Source organism: Calidris pugnax, unplaced genomic scaffold (genome assembly GCF_001431845.1).
Source record: "Calidris pugnax isolate Ruff unplaced genomic scaffold, ASM143184v1 scaffold318, whole genome shotgun sequence".
NCBI lineage: Eukaryota > Metazoa > Chordata > Aves > Charadriiformes > Scolopacidae > Calidris > Calidris pugnax.
This window is the reverse complement of record NW_015091062.1, coordinates 153,217-171,657: the sequence shown is the minus strand read 5'-3', so window position 1 is coordinate 171,657 and position 18,441 is coordinate 153,217. Positions and strand designations below refer to the sequence as shown.

The following is an 18,441-nucleotide window of genomic DNA, read 5'->3' as shown; positions in this document are numbered from 1 at the left end:
TATCACCTCTCTTAAATGAGTTCTTCGAAGGGTGGGAAAGCAACTATGCTATCTTGTTTCCTTATGCTTTTACCTGTGAGGGTATGTAAATACTTCCTTATTGTCCTGATTTAAAGGAGACATACGCCTTTCCAAATATCCCACTACAGTTCTTAGGTTCGTGAAAGAAACCACAGCATGTTTCATAAAGAACAGCTTAACTCTTCTGGGTCTGTTTTGAATTGGCACAGTTGCTAGGTTCTCCTAAAGAAAATATCTTGTCTGAGTTTAAAACATACACCTTACTATTAGTTTTTCCTCTCCTCATTTCACTGTAACGAAACTTTCACCCTAAACTTCCAGTTTAGTGCTAAGTAGGGTATTTTTTCACCGTTTTATCTTATGTAGTCACTGAATGCCCTAAGTAGTTCAGTAGCTGAATGCAGTCCTGACTGTGTTGAAGACCACAAAAGCTTAAAATGTCCCCCCCAAAAGTTTACATAACTAGCATGCTAGCACTGTTGGGATTTTGGACAGCAGCATGGATTCAACAGACCATAGTCAGGAATGCTCCCTTGGAATTGTACCTTCTTGTAACACTTCTTGTTCTAGGTTTCTCACTGACTGTCCATCCTTTCCTTCAGTCTATGCATGCACAGATTACTGCCCAAAGAGTCGGGAAGGGTCCCTGACACAAGACTTGGCTCATGTCCACATTGCTTGCTTCCACAACACAGTGGTCTCCTCCGCGCTGTGCAGCCACCGGTCCCCTCTCGACTCTGTGGTAGCCCTGTGGGCCTAACATGGGATGCTTTTTTTCCCGTTTCCAAGTTCCCCGTGGTGAATGCTGTCCTGCAGTTCACCAAGGATTCTGTTTCATGAACATGAACGTGTGTATCTCAGACCTCGCGATGTAGTGCTGAGAGCATCTGAGGGTACTTGAGGGTTCAAAGCCTGAGACATCATGGAAAAATGTTGGTTGGAAGAGACCGCTAGCGGTCAGCTAGCCCAACCATCTGCTCAAAGCAGGTCTCACTTCAGTTGGATCATAGAATCATAGAATCATAGAATTGCCCAGGCTGGAAGGGACCTCCAAAGGTCATCTAGTCCGACCCCCCCGCAGTCAGCAGGGACACCCCCAACTAGACCAGGTTGCCCAGGGCCTCGTCGAGCCTCTCCTTGAATATCTCCAGGGATGGGGCCTCAACCACCTCCCTGGGCAACCTGTTCCAGTGCTCCACTACCCTTACAGTGAAGAACCCTCTCCTAATCTCCAGTCTAAATCTGTTCCCCTCCAGCTTGAAGCCATTGCCCCTCGTCCTGTCACTGCAGGCCTTTGTAAACGGGCTCTCCCCAGCCTTCCTGTAGGCCCCCTTCAGGTACTGGAAGGCCGCTATTAGGTCTCCCCGGAGCCTCCTCTTCTCCAGGCTGAACAACCCCAGCTCCCTCAGCCTGTCCTCGTAGCAGAGGTGCTCCATCCCCCTGAGCATCCTTGTGGCCCTCCTCTGGACCCTCTCCATCAGGTCCATATCCTTCTTATATTGAGGGCTCCAGACCTGCACACAATACTCCAGGTGAGGTCTCACCAGAGCAAAGTGGCAGAATCACCTCTCTGGACCTGGATCAGTACTGTAGGTCTTGTTCAGCCAAGCTGTGAGTATCTCCACAGAAGGAGATTTCACAGACCCTTGTGGGCAGTATGTTCCATTGCTTAGTCACTCTCATGGTGATTTTTTTTTATTATTGGAGTCCTATCTCAAGCGGCGAGTTCCCCAAATCCACACTGCTCTCTTGGGAGCTCTATTTGCAGTGAACTGGCATTGAAATAATACCCCTGGACATTGTTATGAAGAGGATTAATTAAAAGAGTAGCAAACCAAAGCCATGGAGCAAGCTAGCCATTAGGCAGCCTGGACAATTACAGGTCTGGCATTGAAGCTCATTTCCTGCCTGTCAGTTTTACAAATATTTTGCATAGCTGGACACACTTCCCTGAAAGAGGCAGAATTTTTTTATTGTTTTTCTACCCATGAGCCCTACGAGGTCTCTCAAAGGCGGCTGTGAGCCTGGGATGTGGGAACGAATGCCTCAGAAGCTTTGCCCCTCTCTGCTGTGGGGGATCAATCACACATGGACAAGAGATTCCTTTTGAAGCCCCTGTTTAAACTAACAGTCAGGAGCATTTCAGAAATCCCATTGGATGTAGCTGTAGAGGGAAGAAGCTGAGCCTAAAGCCTTTCTGCTGGTGGCAGTGGCAAGCCCTGTGGTCTGTTCCAAAGGGTAGGTGGATCGGCGAGAGACCATGACAAGGATGAAGGCACCAGACTTTGTCTGTACAAAGGCAATTTCCCATGCCTCCCCATCAGCTGAAGAGCAAAAATTTCCTCCATTGAGCCAAGTCTTAGCGTTCTCCTCTCACATCAAGACTTTCGTTGCTTAGCCTGGCCGGTGCTGATAAATTATTTGGTAACCCTAGTCGTAGGCACACCGTTCAAAAAAGTACAAAGAACCTCTTTCTTCTTACATAATTAAATCCAATGTCTAAATAAATCACCATTAATAGAGCAAATAATAAGAAAGGGTTAATTCTTTCAGTCTGGCTGTTACATTGGATGCTGCTGGTCTCCTTACAGGAACAAGTTGAGTAACGTGCTTTTATTTTTCTGGCAAAGACGGTAAGAGCTTTGGTAACGTCAGTATTTTTTAGGTGTAGCAGGAATCATATGGCTGTCAATGGGTTGCTTCAGATGGAGAATGGGACAAATTTTTAATGGACACTGCTCCAGAGACAGAGCCTGGTGGCCTCATTTTGACCAAAGCACCTGAACTGGCAGATGTGGGGTGAGAATTTCACTGAATTTCACTGAATTTCTAGAGTTGGAAGGGACCATAGAGATCATCTAGTCCAACTCCCCTGCTGAAGCAGGATTGCCTAGAGCTAGAGCATGTTACTCAGGACTGCATCCAGGCGGGTTTTGAAAATCTCCAAAGAAGGGGACTCCACAACCTCCCTGGGCAGCCTGTTCCAGGGCTCTGTCACCCTCACCGTGAAGAAGTTTCTCCTCATATTTGAGTGGAACCTCTTATGTTCCAACTTGTGCCCGTTGCCCCTCGTCCTCTCGGTGGGAACCACTGAAAAGAGTCTGGCTCCCTCCTCCTTCAACCCTCCCTTGAGATACTTGTAGGCGTTGATAAGGTCTCCCCTCAGCCTTCTCTTCTCCAGACTAAAGAGTCCCAGCTCTCTCAGTCTCTCCTCATAAGGGAGATGCTCCAATCCTTGAATCATCTTTGTAGCCCTACGCTGGACTCTTTCCAGTAGTTCCCTGTCCCTCTTGAACTGGGGAGCCCAGAACTGGACACAGTACTCCAGTTGTGGCCTCACCAGTGCAGAGTAGAGGGGGAGAATGACTTCCCTTGACCTGCTGGCTACACTCTTCCCTATACAACCCAAGATACCATTGGCCTTCCTGGCCGCAAGAGCACACTGTTTACTCATTGTCATTTTACTGTCCACCAGGACCCCTAGATCTTTCTCTTCAGTAGTTGCCTCTAGCGGGTCCACCCCTAACCTGTATTGGTGCCTGACATTCTTCTTCCCCAGGTGCAGGACCCTACACTTTTCCCTGTTGAACCTCATGAGGTTCTTCTTTGCCCAGCCCTCCAGCCTGTCCAAGTCTCGCTGGATGGCAGCACAGCCCTCCGGGGTGTCAGCCACTCCTCCCAGTTTGGTATCATCAGCAAACTTGCTGAGGATACACTCTGTCCCCTCGTCCAGGTCACTGATGAATATATTAAACAGCACGGGTCCAAGTATTGACCCCTGGGGGACTCCACTGGTTACAGGCTTCCAACTTGAACCTGCTCCATTAATAATTACCCTTTGGGTCCTGTCACACAGCCAGTTCTCAATCCACCTCACTGTCCCCTCATCCAGCCCATACTGCCTCAGTTTCCCAATGAGGATGTTATGGGAGACAGTGTCAAAAGCCTTGCTGAAGTCAAGGTAGATGACATCTGCTGCCCTCCCCTCATCCAACCAACCGGTTATGGCATCATAGAAGGCTATCAGATTGGTCATACATGATTTACCCTTGGTAAACCCATGTTGCCCACTTCCAATAACCCCCCATTCTTCAACTTGTTTGGAGATGACATCTAGAATGAGTCTCTCCATCACCTTCCCAGGGACAGAGGTGAGACTAACTGGTCTGTAGTTCCCAGGGTCCTCCTTCTTGCCCTTTTTGAAGACTGGAGTGATGTTGGCCTTCCTCCAGTCCTCAGGCACCTCTCCTGTTCTCCACGACTTCTCAAAGATGATCGAGAGTGGTCCAGCAATAACGTCTGCCAGCTCCCTCAGCACTCGTGGGTGCAACCCATCGGGGCCCATGGACTTATGAATGTCCAGCTTGGCCAAGTGGGCCCGAACCTGGGAGAAGGGTGATTCCAGCAGGCAGAATCTGAGGCTGCCACCTGGGAATGAGCACCACCAAACCTTGACAGCTGCAACTCGAAAACTTCTCCTGTCTTGAGGGATGCTGCTCTCATCATCTTCTGATCCACGTCCCCAGCTACGCTTCAGGGTGGTAATAAAGCCTGTAATTACGCTATTCACTGTGCCCAAGCTTCTCACCGTAACTGCTAGGATATTTGGCAACTCATTTTCTACAGCACTAGATCTCAGCGATAAGGCTCACGGTTAAGGATTAAATTTGTACTCGTGGTTCGCCGTAAGGTACAGTTTCGGCTGAAGCAATACTAAAACTCAGTTCCAGACGCGTGAAGGGTTCCTGCGGCCCGTAAGGCCCACGAACGAAGTGAAGCTGGTCGAGTAACAACGACGCAAAGATGAGTTGCCCCTCAAAATTCAGGGGGACACGAGAGACGGGGCAACCCCCCGGCCGGGTGACTGTACCCCGGCCCCTCTCACGGCCCCCCTCACCTAGGGCTGTCTCCGGCCAACGGCCTCATGGCGGCAGGGTGACAGGAGGACAAGGAGAGGATCTACCACCGCCTCACCGGCCCGGCACCCTCACCCCGAGGGTGGAGAGAGGCCTCCGCCGCTCCGCCGCCGCCATCAGGCCGCGGCGACAACTGCTCCCCCCCCTCCGCCCCCCTCAGCAGCGGCTGCGCGCTCCCGCCTCCGGGGGGGGCGCATGCGCAGGGCTGGCGCACGCGCGGAGCGCGGCCCCGCCCACCCCCGCGGCCGTTGGTGCCGGCCCTGTACGGTTGCGCGGGAACTTGCGTAACGCGCTGCCGCCGCCGCCTCCTCCTCCTCCTCCTCCCTCTCCCTCCTCTTCTTCTTCCTTTCCCTTCCTCTTTCCTCCCCCTCCGCAGGCGCCGGGCGAAAGCCGGCGGGCAAAGGTGTTCCGCCTGGAGGGAGGGAGGCCGGGCGCGGCCCCCCCATCCGCCCTGCCGCGGCGCCATGATGCGGCGCACGAAGCCCGAGGTGGAGCGGTACGTCGCCTCCGTGCAGGCCGCCGCGCCTTCCCCGAGAGAGGTGAGCACTGCCGGCGGGGGCTGCCAACGGGATTCCGCGGCCTTCCCCGGCCTGCCCGCTCCGGTCCGTCCCGGGGCGGTGAGGGGGGGGGAGCGTTATGGCCGTTGGCGGCCGCCCGGCCCGTCCTGGCCCGGTGCGGCCCGTGGCGTAGTGCCGTGGTGCCAGGCCTGAGGGGCGGCTGGCGTGGGGCGGCGGCGGCGAGCCCCTCCTCGCTTTCGGAGGGGGAAGTCTGGCTGCTCCTTGCCCTGCCGGGGGGTGGGACGGGGGGACGGGTGTTTTATGTGTGCGCTGGGACCCCCTGCGCAGTGTCGGGCGCTGCCGGGCCGGGGCTGGGGCTGCTCGGCCCTTCCTCCGGCCCCTGACGGTACGAGGAAAAGGGGGTTATAGCGTCAGTGGGAGTGTGTCTGAGTCCCTATTTACTCAGGGTTTTTTTATGGCGAGTGAGGTAGGAGAAGCCGCTGTGAGGAAGGGCGTGAGGTTTCGTTTACTGGAAGTGCTTTACTTAAGCAGGAGGAGTGGTTTACCAGGGCTGTGCACCTGCTTTTTACACCTGGTAAGCCCTAGTGTAGGTTTAAAGAGCCCACCAACTCTCCAAGTGGAAGTACAGAATTCGTCAGTTTTGTGAGAGTGTAGTTCTGAAGTTTCCCGAGTTTCGCTTTTTTAGGGGGGGGAAAAAAAGGAACCAAAATAGGGAACACGCGAGACACTTCCAGTTTTGTTTTATGTGCTGTGTGATTGGTATTCTTGTCTGTATGACTGTGTTGCGAAATAACAGTATTAAAGGAGGGAGAACTGAGAGAAAATAATTTTCCCGCTTTATTTTATTAACTGGGCAGAAAGATGAGGGTCTCTGCATGATTGGTTACCACTCTGCATTATATCTGGAAAATGGTATACGGGTCACAGTGAGCAATCTGTTACCATTCATAGGAGCTACTTAATCCTGAAAGATCCTGTTTTGCTGCTCCAAATGGATTTTTTTGCCGAGGTAGAATATTCAGCAGTGTGCTTTATATTGTGAATGTATCCATGTTCACCATTATGCAGTAGGGTCTTCATGCAGGGGCCTGTGTACATTGTCATTATTTGTACCTTTTCCAATAGCAACAAAGTTGTCCTGTGACTTTAATTGACCTGGGTGCTCTTTAGAACAGAGGGTGTCAAGTACATCCCTGCCAGAATCAAGAGACACTCTTTAATTGTTTTGATACTCCTATTAGACTTTAAAAAAAAAAAAAATCTCCTTCTGTTGTGCTTAAGGCTAGCTGGTGTTTTGCTTTGTTTGTTGCTTTTTTTTTTAATTAAGTAATGCTTACAACTAATTGTATGGCACAGTCAGTGGTGGAAATAGTTCCTGGTTTTCTTGTGTTGATTTTAGGGGGGGGTGTGCTTATAAGGCTGCAAAGTGTTTATTTTGAGGTTTCTTTTAATCCATGTTTAAAAAGGAGATGCCAGGTGTGACTCCGCTCTGACATATTTCAGTGTTTTGTTTTTATAACATACTTCAAAAATACAGACTTGACATATCTTAGGAGGCCCAATTTCTTTCTAAACCGCTTGTTAAAATTTTGCATGAATAGCAGGAGTGGGAGAGGGAAGGAGACTACTAATTCAGGTATATTCAAAATGTACACACTTGTTTGGAATCATAGATGTAACTAGTTCCAGTATTTTTTGGTTCACAAGCGAAATCTGCTTTTGAAGTGATACTGGGAGCTTGAATTTCTGTCTGGCTTACTGCTGCCTTGAAGTTTTGCTTGTGACTTGGTTCTTTATCTCATTCCTTTCACTCTTTTCCTTCTGTCTGTGCTTCTGCCATCTCGCCCTCTGCTTGCTCTCTGTGTGTTTCTTTTTCTTTTGCCTTTATTGCTTCCTTGTTCTACCTGGAGATGTTTCACCTTTCACCAATAGTGTGTAGGTTTAAGTTATCTTAGCCTGACCACATTAGAAATAAACTGTTACATAGATACTTTTTTTACCCAGACTGAGAATAACTTAGGTAGAAATTGCTTTTTCCTTAAGTATATTTAAAATAGTTTCTGATGACAGTGTGCTGCAGCAGGGCTAAATGTCAGATGTTTCTAGGAAACTTTTTTTCTTTGCTACGTTGCAACAAAAGAGATTATATGTAGCTGACCCCATTCTTCCACTCTCTTTAATCAGAAATGTTTATGAAATGCCAGATGTACAAGGGCTTGTTGCTTGCTTCACTTGTAATCTCTATTTCGCCTAGTAGCCTTTGCCAGTTATAGCAAAAAACTCTTACTCTTTTCATTTTTAATCCTGCATCTTTCAGAAATAAACCCTTAAATATGAGGATTGGAATTGAGCTGGTAACTAGTTGTCAAATTCAGTCATTTAAAAGTATTTCTGAAAAGAGGGGTCACCCTATTGAATTATTTTAAGAGTATCGTACATCTAAAGTATATCTGTCATGTTTTTTTCTCCTTTAGAAATCGATGAAAGGATTCCTCTTTGCTAAGCTGTATTTTGAAATAAAAGAATATGAACTTGCTAAAAGGTAACATGCATTGATGTATGTTTGTTTTTTTCTTCTCCAAAGTGTAAGAGAAAAGTTAAATGAATATATAGTAGACCAGAGAAACCAAGATCAATATCATGCTGTTTTAAGGTAGCAATAAATGTGAGTATTGAGTGCCATTTAAATGTTTATAAAACAACTTAAAAGAAGATGAATTATGGGGTGTTGAAAAAATTACATGGCTGAAATGGCTTTTTTTTTCCTTGTTGTATTATGTAGTTCTTGCCATTTCTGCGAACTACTGCTTTTTTAAGAAATATTTGGTGGCAAGTAAGTGGCATCTGGACATGTAAAACAATGTTGCTTCTTGCTTTAAGGTCCAGATGAGGTATCTAGAACAAAGTATGTCTATGCTTCCTGTATGAGAGATGAAGTTATCATTATAGCTTGGAGCAGAGGGAGCATTGTTGAAAAATACTTGTCATGTAACTGACTTTTTTATCCCCTCCATAGGTATATATCTACATACCTCAATGTACAAGAGAGAGATCCCAAAGCACACAGATTCCTTGGACAGATTTACGAAGCTGAGGATAACGTAGAAAAAGCTTTTGGGTGTTATAAGGTAAGTACTACACTGACCCCTAATGACCTGCTTTATTCCTAACTAGTTTGAATAGCTGGGTATGTTTGTGGGGGGATAACTCTTGCCTGTTCTGTATGGATCATAAAATCAAGTTACTGTTTTCTTTTCTTCTTTTCCTCCTGCATGTTCATGGGGAAAACTAGCGTTCTGTGGATTTGAACCCAACACAGAAAGATCTTGTGTTAAAGATAGCAGAGTTACTATGCAATAACAACATTACTGATGGAAGAGCAAAATACTGGGTTGAGAGAGCTGCGAAACTCTTCCCTGGGAGTCCTGCTGTTTACAGGTTGAAGGTAAATTCCAAATTACCTCTGTTGTGTGGCTTAAAGAAACTTCCAGCATCTGACTGGAGTGCTTTTTGCATGTTACCTCACATAAAACTCTTCCTGTCTAAAATGTTTTAGGATCTTCACTATTAAATCATCTAGACATTACTTTCCTTGCCATCTGATACTTTTGACTAGCTTTCAAGAAAGCTGCAGCTACCGGCTTTCTTCCCTTTTTTAATGTTTCGAAGTGAATCCTCTTCAGAAATGCTGAGAAAGCATGTTAGTTATCATATTTGAGAAATTAAGATAGACATTACTCGATCTTTCTTGTTGTGTGACTAACAGGAAGGTGGCAGGCCTGTGACCTCAGGCTTTCTTGCTCTTTGCTGCTATTTTTGGTTTTTAAAATGTGTATTATGATCAACTCTGCAGAATGTGAGAAATGTAACACCCAAATACTAAGTGCTTTCACTAATGCAATCTCACTTTTGCACAGGTATATTAATTCTGTGTAACTTGGCAGCAACCATCTTGAAGTCTTACGATGTCTAGTTTTTTTTAAAGCAGAGGCATCTATGGCTTTATGTAATACCTGACAGCTATTAAGAGTGGTGTAGCTCATTTGAGTAATGTAGTCTGTGTAGTGGAGGAAAGAAAACTGTCTGGTACTGTAGTTGCTGAAAAGACTTGTGGGAAATGAGATGCTAATGTGTTGCCTTCATGTTTAACAGGAGCGGTTATTGGATTGTAAAGGGGAAGATGGATGGAATCAGCTTTTTGACTTGATTCAAGCAGAACTTTATGCAAGACCAGACGATGTCTACATAAACATCAGACTTGTTGCACTCTACCGTTCAAATAATAGATTAAGAGATGCTGTGCTCCATTGTCAGGAGGCACAGAAGAAAATACCTTTGCAGTCAAGCTTGGAATGGTGTTCCTGTGTTGTAGAGACACTCGAGGTGTTTAATCATATTTTGATCCTGTGATAGTCTTCCATATCTTTTAAACTGGTCTATTTCTCTTAGTGTCATTACTCTGGCAGCTATTTCTCAAGGGATTTTTAACTCCTTCAAATGCAAGTCTATTGAAACCAGTGGAATTACAAAATACTTCTTGGTTTTTTTTTTTTTTTAACTGGAATTTTCTCCCTAAAATTAAGCCTTATAGAGCTATTGAGTTTCTAACTTCAAAAGCTGAGTTAGGTACAGCAGTTCCATTAGGGATAAAATTGCTCAGGCAAATAGTTCCCTGGAACTTTGCTACTGAAGAATATGTTAAGGTCTCACCTGTGAAACTGGATTATGCAGTAAATGCTACTAATATGTTTTGGAGAAGTACTGCCCTTGCCTTCATGGAAGGATGACTGTTCCTTATCCTGTGATGAACTTTCTTCTTTAGGAATATCTGGAATCTTTACAAGACTTGGAGTCTGATAAAAATAACTGGAGAGCTATCAAGAAAGATCATCTGCTGGCCTACACTAGCTTTGTCAAAATGACACTTTCTTCTAGAGATGTTCAGGAATGCAGAGAGACACTTGAAAGGTACTGTTCTAACTGTCCTGTAGCTAAAAAAACAACCCACGTTCTTTAAGAATTGTGGGAGGTTTTTGGTCTCTTTTGGTGTGGGGTTTTTTTTTCTCTCTGGGCCACAAAACATGAAGCTTTGATCTCATTGCTTAACTTGTTTGTGGACGAGTGAGGAGACTCTCCATACTAGCCCCTAAGAATGGTTCTTAATGGGCTTGAGCACCAAGCAATCTCTTTGGCTGAGATGCAAGCCATGTTAGAATAGTCACCACACACCTGTGGAGAACACTTATTGATAGCCCGGGTTGATTTACTTTGTGCCTTCTTTCCTTTCAGTAAGAGAAAGTTCTGCAATTTACCGGTTAACTAATCCAGATTTTCCAGACAATTAAAAAAAAAACAAACCAATCCTACCCAACAAAAAAACCTAACCCAACACAAGGGGTGGTTTTTTTTTCCTGTTTTCAGCTTTGTCCTGGTCATTTTGTTCTAAATTAACACAACACATATTGGAATAATTAGGAACTTTAGGTGTAAGTATAATTGGGAGGGAGGAAGTCCCTTACAGTAAGAATGCTCTTCAGGGAATACTGATGGTGTTACAGGGTCAGCTGAGCCAGCTGACTTCAAGGCATATGATCTGTGACACACCTAGAGTAGTACAAAATAATGTTTGTAGTCAATGTATTGATTAAGTTCCATGTTCATTTCCATTATCTTCCCTTTCTTACTGGCTTTTATTGACCTGCGTTTGTTTCTCAATTATCCAATGGCTATTATATTGCCTTTTGTAAACAGTATTGTTCAGTCTGTTAGTCTTGTCTGTATTGCTTTAAATAGTCATCCAATGGATGAAAAATACCTAATGCCCAAGTATGTTTTATTTAATTTTTCTCCTCTAATATTGACCAAAACCATCTTGGTTTTTCTGCTGCCATTTTTATTAGAGCTTTTCAAGGTGATAGCATATGAAGCACTTCCAGATCATTTCCAGGTAATTGAAAGAGTGTTTTAACTTTTTCTGGAAGGCTTCTCCTGAGTGGAGATTGTGTACTGGCCTACAGCTACTCAGGTTTCTACAGTATCTTCTAATTTTGAAGAGCCTGTCTAGCTGTGTTTTGGACCTTTCTGATAAATGAAGGAAAGGGAAGAGTAAAGTGACTAGTGCCTCCTGTCTGTCTCTAAATCTGCAGTAGTGAACAGGTTTTTCCATGTGGTTTGGGAGAATAGTTCTGAAAGCAGCTGTGCAAAAATGTGCTGAAGAAGACTGTAAATATCTAGGTAGCATTTAATATGTTTTACTTCAATAAGCTAAGTCACGAGCTTTGGGAGTTTGACACCATTCTTGTACTTTCTAGCGCAACTCAGATTTAAGCAACAGAGACAGTATTGACCATTGACTCATTAAGCTGCTTGATTCACAGTTAAATAACGTCAACCAAAACCACCTGTTACAGCTTCTGCCAGGACTCTGTTTAGAGTGAGTCTTCTCTCCGTTACAGTTTCGATCGTGTGCTTCAGTCAGCGAAACCCTACGTGAATGGGGCTGATGAGTTGTCTCGTACCTTTGTGGAGATGAAAGGACAGCTCTACATGCATGCTGGAACTTTGCTCCTGAAAATGGCCCAACACAATGAGGCGCAGTGGAGAGTTGTGTGTGAACTGGCAGCATTGTGTTATCTGATAAGCTTCCAAGTAAGTCGCTTTGCAGTTCATGCCTTTACTTGATGCAGTTCTTGAAATGTTCTTGCGGTGTGTTGAACTTCTGCGTTCCTGAGATGAACTGGTGTTTGTGTGCCTAAGGAATGACTTCCTCCTCCCTCACCAAACTCCACTCTTTTGCAATTCTTTAAAACGTTTCAAATGACACGAATAGAGTAACAGCGTATCTTCAGCTGTCTCCCTTGTCAGAGTAACCTGATTCTTAAAGGCTAGTGAGTTTATTTCCTGCAGTACGTTCCCTTTTCTGTAATACAGCTGAACACATACATTAAGTATTAGGCTTATTGCTATAGGGATGGAAGGAGATGAACTGAATAGTTCCCATATACTTGTGTAGATGGCAGAACTAAAAAAAGAAGCCTAATTCTTTGCCTTATGAAGTAAAATTGATTGTCCTTTTTATGCCACTGCTTGCATTTCAGGTATCACTTGCTGTTGTCTACACTTAATGTTACTTGTAATAGCTATAATTGTCCATCTCAGGGTTTTGGATGGATTCCCGATCTGCCCCCTGGGATATGTGACATAGTACCTTCAAAAATAATTGTGGATTTTTTTCTATAGCTTTTTAATGCTAAAAAGAAGTTTGTTTCCTAATTCTTAGGACTAATTTTAATTATCTGCTCTTACTGTGAAAAAGCTGTAACAATTCTCTCCTTACTTCACCAGGTTCCTAAACCGAAGTCAAAACTAATAAATGGGGATCAAACTGGACAAGATATGCTAGAAATATTGGCCTGTGATCGAAAAAGCCAATCTGGTAATTAATAAAAATAGCTACATAGTTCCATTATAGTGTTATGGATAGTTAGTTTAGGAGCTAAGTGGTTTGTTTACACATTCATTATCTTGAAATGTAATGTTAACACTTCAATATACAACAAAATTTCCTAGATTTTTGACTATGTATATAAAAAAAAAACCAAAACAATAGTTTGATCTTAACACCTAGAGTGTTTTTTTTCTTCTCTTTAGCATGCCAGTAGAGTGTGTTCTCTTTTTTTTTTAAGTGTGGTTTTTTCCCTCCTTTTTTCTTCTCCAGCACACTAAGACAGAATTTAATTTTTATGGTCTCTTAATCTACTGGAAATGTCTTCTGCCTGCTGATATTATTTTGCAAATGTTGTTAGCCCCAAGAGGAAAAGAAAACACTACTGTTGCCCTGTCCTTCTATCCTCTTACTTGTTTATCTGCTTTGCTCTTTTTGCTGCTAAGTATAGACAGTTTTTCAGTCTACAGTCTCTTGCCAGGGCTTAGATGAAAACAAATGAACCCACTAGACATCAGGTTCTATTGTTTCAGAATGGATTTTGATAAAGAGACTTCTACTTGCATTACAGCTACTTATTTTAAGGAAAGTTGCAATGCCAGTAGAACAGTAATAGCATGAAGATGGCTTTGTTTTCCCAAAGAACTGTGTTTACAAACGCCTCGGGATCATAGTCACTAAAGCTTGGAAAGCCTATTTGCTGAAACACTGACCTAATTATAGGGAGAACATAGCTTAACAATCTGTAGGTTTCATAAAGGGAAATCCTAATTCTCACCCAGCCTTCAGTAGCAAGAACAGTCCAGTGTATCAAAGACTACTTTTCTTATGTTCGCTTCTTTATTTATGTGAAGTGATGCTTTTGTTTTCTAGGTCATATGCTGCTGAACTTAAGCCATGGCAAGCAAGACTTCTTTAAAGAGATTGTGGAATCTTTTGCAAACAAGAGTGGTTCATTTACATTGTTTGAGAGCTTGTTTGAGAGTGGAGCTTCCAGAGAGAGATCTTTTATTGGCACAGATGATATTGGAAATGTCAGTACACAGGCACCGGTGCAAATGGAACTTAATAAATATGATATTGGTAAGAGCTTGCTTTCTGAAACTCAACAAAGCTTTCTGTACCAGAAGTTCTTCTACAAATGCTTCATATTCCAGCAAAAGACAAATACATGGAATAGCTGCCCAAAGTTGTCCTAATGTCCTAGGCAAGACTTGGACTTCACTGCAAAGTAAAGAAGTGCATCTTGAATAATTCCTTAAAGATTTTGGAGAAGTTAAATAGGTTTGCTATTGAACTGACTGTGGTGGGGATGGAAGTGAAAGGGAATCTGAGAGTTATCCCCTCAGAAGTTTAAGGGGTTGATGGCTTGAACTCAGATGAACTGTCTACTTCATATGTTTGACTAATTTGAAGTTTGTAATCTTTCATGAGTGAAAGTTGCAATTTTGCTTATTGGTCTGCAAAGTATCTTTGGCTGCTCCGATAGTGAAATGTGAAACCCAGCTTTGACCAGATACAAGTCTTGCTGATTTGTAGGAAGCTGACATCCTCATCCAGCTTTGTTTTTGCGCAGGTGCTGTTCGAATGTACAATGGCAGTCTCCAGCACCTTGTGTGGCTTGGCCTGCAGTGGAACTCTATGTCGGTCTTACCCCCAATGCGCAAATGGTTAAAACAGCTTTTTCACTTGCCCCAAGAAACATCAAGACTGGAAACAGATGCTCCCGAATCCATTTGCCTGTTGGACCTTGAAGTAAGTAAACTTTCCAACTTCTTAAATGTACTATACAAGATAAGTTTTCTGGTATTTAATACCCTTTATTTTTACAAAACCAGGTATTTCTACTGGGGGTGGTATACACTAGCAACTTACAATTGCAAGAGAAGTTTAATTCACACCGCGGCGCACATCAGCCTCAATTCTTACCATTGCCAGTGTGCAAACAGCTCTATACCGAAAAGCAACGATCCTGGTGGGATGCCGTTCGTATTCTTACTCAGAGAAAAACAACGTAAGACTTTTTCTATTTCAAAATGCTTCATCAAGCCTTTAGGCAGCTTCTGCTTCAGCAGCTTGGATTGGTCTCAGTAGATTCTTGTAAAACTAAATGTCTTTTTGGACATACTTTGAACATTGAAGCTTTGTTGTAGTAGGAACTTGATCCACTTGTAAGATTTCTGAAAATGGAATTTTCATTTCTAAACTAGAGGCAGGTTAAGACTGAAACTGTGGGCTACATTCATCAAGCAAATGAGATGTGAACAGATGAAAAATAGAGAATACTAATCAAGAAATGTTTCTTTTGATATTCAGACCAGGAACAGCAGCAAAACTGAGGCTTATCGTACAGCATGGAATAAGTACTCTGAGAACACTGGGAAAGCATGGCCTCCAACCTGCCTTAATTATACACTGGGCAAAAAGCCTGCAAAAAACAGTAAGCTGAGATTATTTTTAAATATGTAGAAGCTGGTGTGTTTTTTCTCTCATTTTCCAAACTATAAACAGACTGAGAGGGGGGAAAAAAAAATCAGACTGTATTTATGAGAACTGTTGTTTGTGTCAGGCAAATTTGTTGCTAGTCACCCTGTAAAGTACTCTGTCTTAAACTGTGGTGTTATTTTCTACATCTATGTTGCTTTATGTAGCTCTTGAGAGAAACCCCTCAAGGTGTATCTCAAGTGTCAGATAAGCATTCTTGGAACTTTGCAAGAAAACATATGAATAGCATTTTGGCTTGAATTCGTTGAAATAATGTGCTTCTGGTCTCTTCTTCACCAGGGCGTTAGCCTTAACTCCTTCTATGACCAGAAGGAATACATTGGACGAAGCGTCTACTACTGGAAGAAAGTTTTGCCTATGCTGGAAATCATCAAAAAGAGGAGAAGTATTCCTGAACCCACTGATCCTCTCTTCAAACACTTCCATAGTGTAGACATTCAGGTACAGATTGATTAGGCCAAGGTTGAAGTATGGGAGGGTCTATGTCAGAAACTTACATAATTGTGGCATTTTTCTCTGTATTGTACAACTCAGGTTGTTATTAGTATAAAACTATTAATTATGAGATTTGGTAGTGTCAGTGTCTGATAAAGGGAAGGGGGGGAAATCTCTCCTTAAAACTTTATTCTTACCTTTAGAACTATATGTATATATGATTGGAGAGCACCGAATACGCTTTCTATCAACTTTCTTTGAAAATTGTTCTTCCTGTATTATAGTAATGTATTAGTAATGAATGTGTCATTCCGTTGTGAAGTATGAGTTGTCTTTCACTTTTTTCATAGGTCGTTCAGGTTGCAGCATACGAAGAAGAGGCACGTATAGCATTTGCAATGTTGGATGCAGTTGATGGGAAAACCGATGACGCTTTATCAGCATTTGAAGCTATTAAGAGTGTAGTTTCATACTGGAATCTTGCCGTGGTAAGTTTATAAATTGCATTATCCTAAAATGCTTTGCTTCATCCAGTTGCCTTGTGACACCCTAATTAATCTGCATCCTGTTCTTCAGATCTTCCAAAGAAAGGCAGAAGAGATTGAAAATGATACCACGCTGCCAGAAGAACAAGAAGAACACAAAACCTATCTTCTTAAAAGCAAGCATTATCTAATGAAGATCCTTGAGGAAAGCTCCTCAGATATGTCAGTAACTGAGAAAGTAAGTAATTCTTGCTTTAAAAACTTACTTCAAGGGATGGAGTGCCTTTTGGTTACTGTTACTGAATGAAATTATTTGTATTGATCTTAGCTTTTTTAGAACAGGCTTTGCAATAAGGCAAGTTAAACTTTTATCTTCGCTCAAGACAAACATCCTTTTTAATGCCAGTGGGTTGATAAACTCCGGGTAACTTCTGTAACTTACCAGGTTATGCAATATTCTGACTACTCTGTGGTGAAAGCTTTAATGTAAACAAATAGTGGAAAAAGCTATCTTTTTATAGAGGTCAATACTTTTAAAAAGTAGAATTAATGTTTGTGTGAATTGTTTTCTTATATTAATCTTAACACGTCTAGAGCTTTGCTGAAAATCAGTATTTGTGTGATGAAAGCCTTGTGAATTGTTCAGCCAGAATTCTGAATGTAGTCTGTTTTTCTCTGAGGGAGAATTGCAGTTGTGACTCCTGTTTCAAATAACTTTCTAGCTGCCGGTGTCTCTCGAAACTGTGAGGGAAATGCTAGATACAGTGATCCAGGAACTTGGCGAGAATGCTGAAGAGGGAAGTCCTGCCTTCAGAAACGGTCTGTCACGAGCTGTAGATTCAGAGATGAAACATTCCACTCCATCACCAACTAAGTTCTCCCTTTCACCAACTAAGAGCTACAAGGTATGTTAGCCAGCTATTATTTCAGAGAATTGTTGTGGTTGAATAAAAATTCATAAGATTCAATTAGCTTTTTCTTTTTTCTAGTTTTCTCCTAAAACTCCTCCTCAGTGGGCAGAAGATCACAGATCTATACTTCAAATGATCTGTCAGCAAGTGGAAGCTTTAAAGGTAAACAATTTTGTCACCATATTCAGTGAAGAACAATTGACCTTTTAGTTATAGTAAAGACTTTGTGATAATAGCTTAGTGATAAAGCGTAACTTATGGTTCCTAGACTATTATTTAAATCAGTGGATTTATCTTCTGAACTTCTTCCTAAATTGAGTACAAGAGTAAATCTCTTGCTTAAAACCCCTTATTTGGGACTTGGATTGCCTCTGCACCCCTACCCTTCGAATGACTGTGCAGAAAGAGTTATGCTTTCACCAGCTTGGTTCTCATCCGCTTGGCTCTGATTTTTTTACTTATGGCTTTAGAACACAGTCTTAGTACTTTGTACTGCATGGGCAGCTATCTACTGCACAGTCTTAGTACTTTGTACTGCATGGGCAGATCTTGGATGATTCTGGCAGCTATCTCTTGATTTTTATTTATTTATCTAGTTCCTGGGCTTAAACATGCTTTTAAATAGAAAATGGGTAGGGATTGTTCCATATGTTTTCTTCTACAAATACCTATGTAATATATGTTTACACTTTTGGCTCACTGTCTTGACAGAATGAAATGCAAGAAATGAAACTTAATAATTCCAACTCAAATACATCATCTCATCGGTGGCCTGCTGAAAGCTATGGAACAGATACAATGTCAGAAGGTTATCAGAGAGCACAAAATCTTCATGAAGCTCCATTAACAGGTAAGTAGCTGCTGAATTTTTGTCAAAGTCCTTAGCTAAACCAAATAAGACTTGAAAATATTGCAGAAATGTTCTAGTGATTCACAATTAAAATCTGATTGCTGGGGAGAGTCCATTCAGAGCAACAATAATTAAAAAAATCAAGTATGAACACTTTTCCTGATCTTCCTTTTTAGTTGCTACCACTGGCCCGTCTGTGTACTACAGCCAGTCACCTGCCTATAACTCTCAGTATCTCCTCAGAACTGCTGCAAGCAATGTAACACCAACAAAGGTGAGAAAATTATATCCATTTAAGATACCTGCAATGATCTACTGAAAATGACTGCTTTGCATTCTATAGGGAGTTGGATGTA

General features: G+C 42.8%; 1 protein-coding gene across 7 annotated transcripts in view; it reads left to right on the top strand.

Annotated features, from left to right (window-relative positions):
- The first annotated feature begins 5,218 nt into the window (after nucleotides 1–5,218).
- Nucleotides 5,219–18,441, top strand: part of LOC106896596 (E3 SUMO-protein ligase RanBP2-like) — a 32,867-nt gene continuing 19,644 nt past the window's right edge. For 2 of the 7 annotated variants that reach the window (XR_001413645.1, XR_001413644.1), the window contains exons 1-19: nucleotides 5,219–5,476; nucleotides 7,930–7,997; nucleotides 8,472–8,583; nucleotides 8,748–8,900; nucleotides 9,608–9,838; nucleotides 10,278–10,423; nucleotides 11,911–12,103; nucleotides 12,800–12,890; nucleotides 13,773–13,982; nucleotides 14,476–14,654; nucleotides 14,738–14,913; nucleotides 15,216–15,339; nucleotides 15,684–15,845; nucleotides 16,190–16,327; nucleotides 16,416–16,562; nucleotides 17,047–17,229; nucleotides 17,314–17,397; nucleotides 17,947–18,085; nucleotides 18,262–18,359. Coding sequence is in view for 5 of the 7 variants with exons in the window: in XM_014956700.1 (XP_014812186.1) it covers nucleotides 5,402–5,476; nucleotides 7,930–7,997; nucleotides 8,472–8,583; nucleotides 8,748–8,900; nucleotides 9,608–9,838; nucleotides 10,278–10,423; nucleotides 11,911–12,103; nucleotides 12,800–12,890; nucleotides 13,773–13,982; nucleotides 14,476–14,654; nucleotides 14,738–14,913; nucleotides 15,216–15,339; nucleotides 15,684–15,845; nucleotides 16,190–16,327; nucleotides 16,416–16,562; nucleotides 17,047–17,229; nucleotides 17,314–17,397; nucleotides 17,947–18,085; nucleotides 18,262–18,359 (2,709 nt within the window). In the remaining 2 variants the exon portion in view is untranslated. The remainder of the gene's footprint in view (nucleotides 5,477–7,929; nucleotides 7,998–8,471; nucleotides 8,584–8,747; nucleotides 8,901–9,607; nucleotides 9,839–10,277; nucleotides 10,424–11,910; nucleotides 12,104–12,799; nucleotides 12,891–13,772; nucleotides 13,983–14,475; nucleotides 14,655–14,737; nucleotides 14,914–15,215; nucleotides 15,340–15,683; nucleotides 15,846–16,189; nucleotides 16,328–16,415; nucleotides 16,563–17,046; nucleotides 17,230–17,313; nucleotides 17,398–17,946; nucleotides 18,086–18,261; nucleotides 18,360–18,441) is intronic. The other 5 variants (XM_014956697.1, XM_014956696.1, XM_014956700.1 and 2 more) reach the window with 4 other exon arrangements.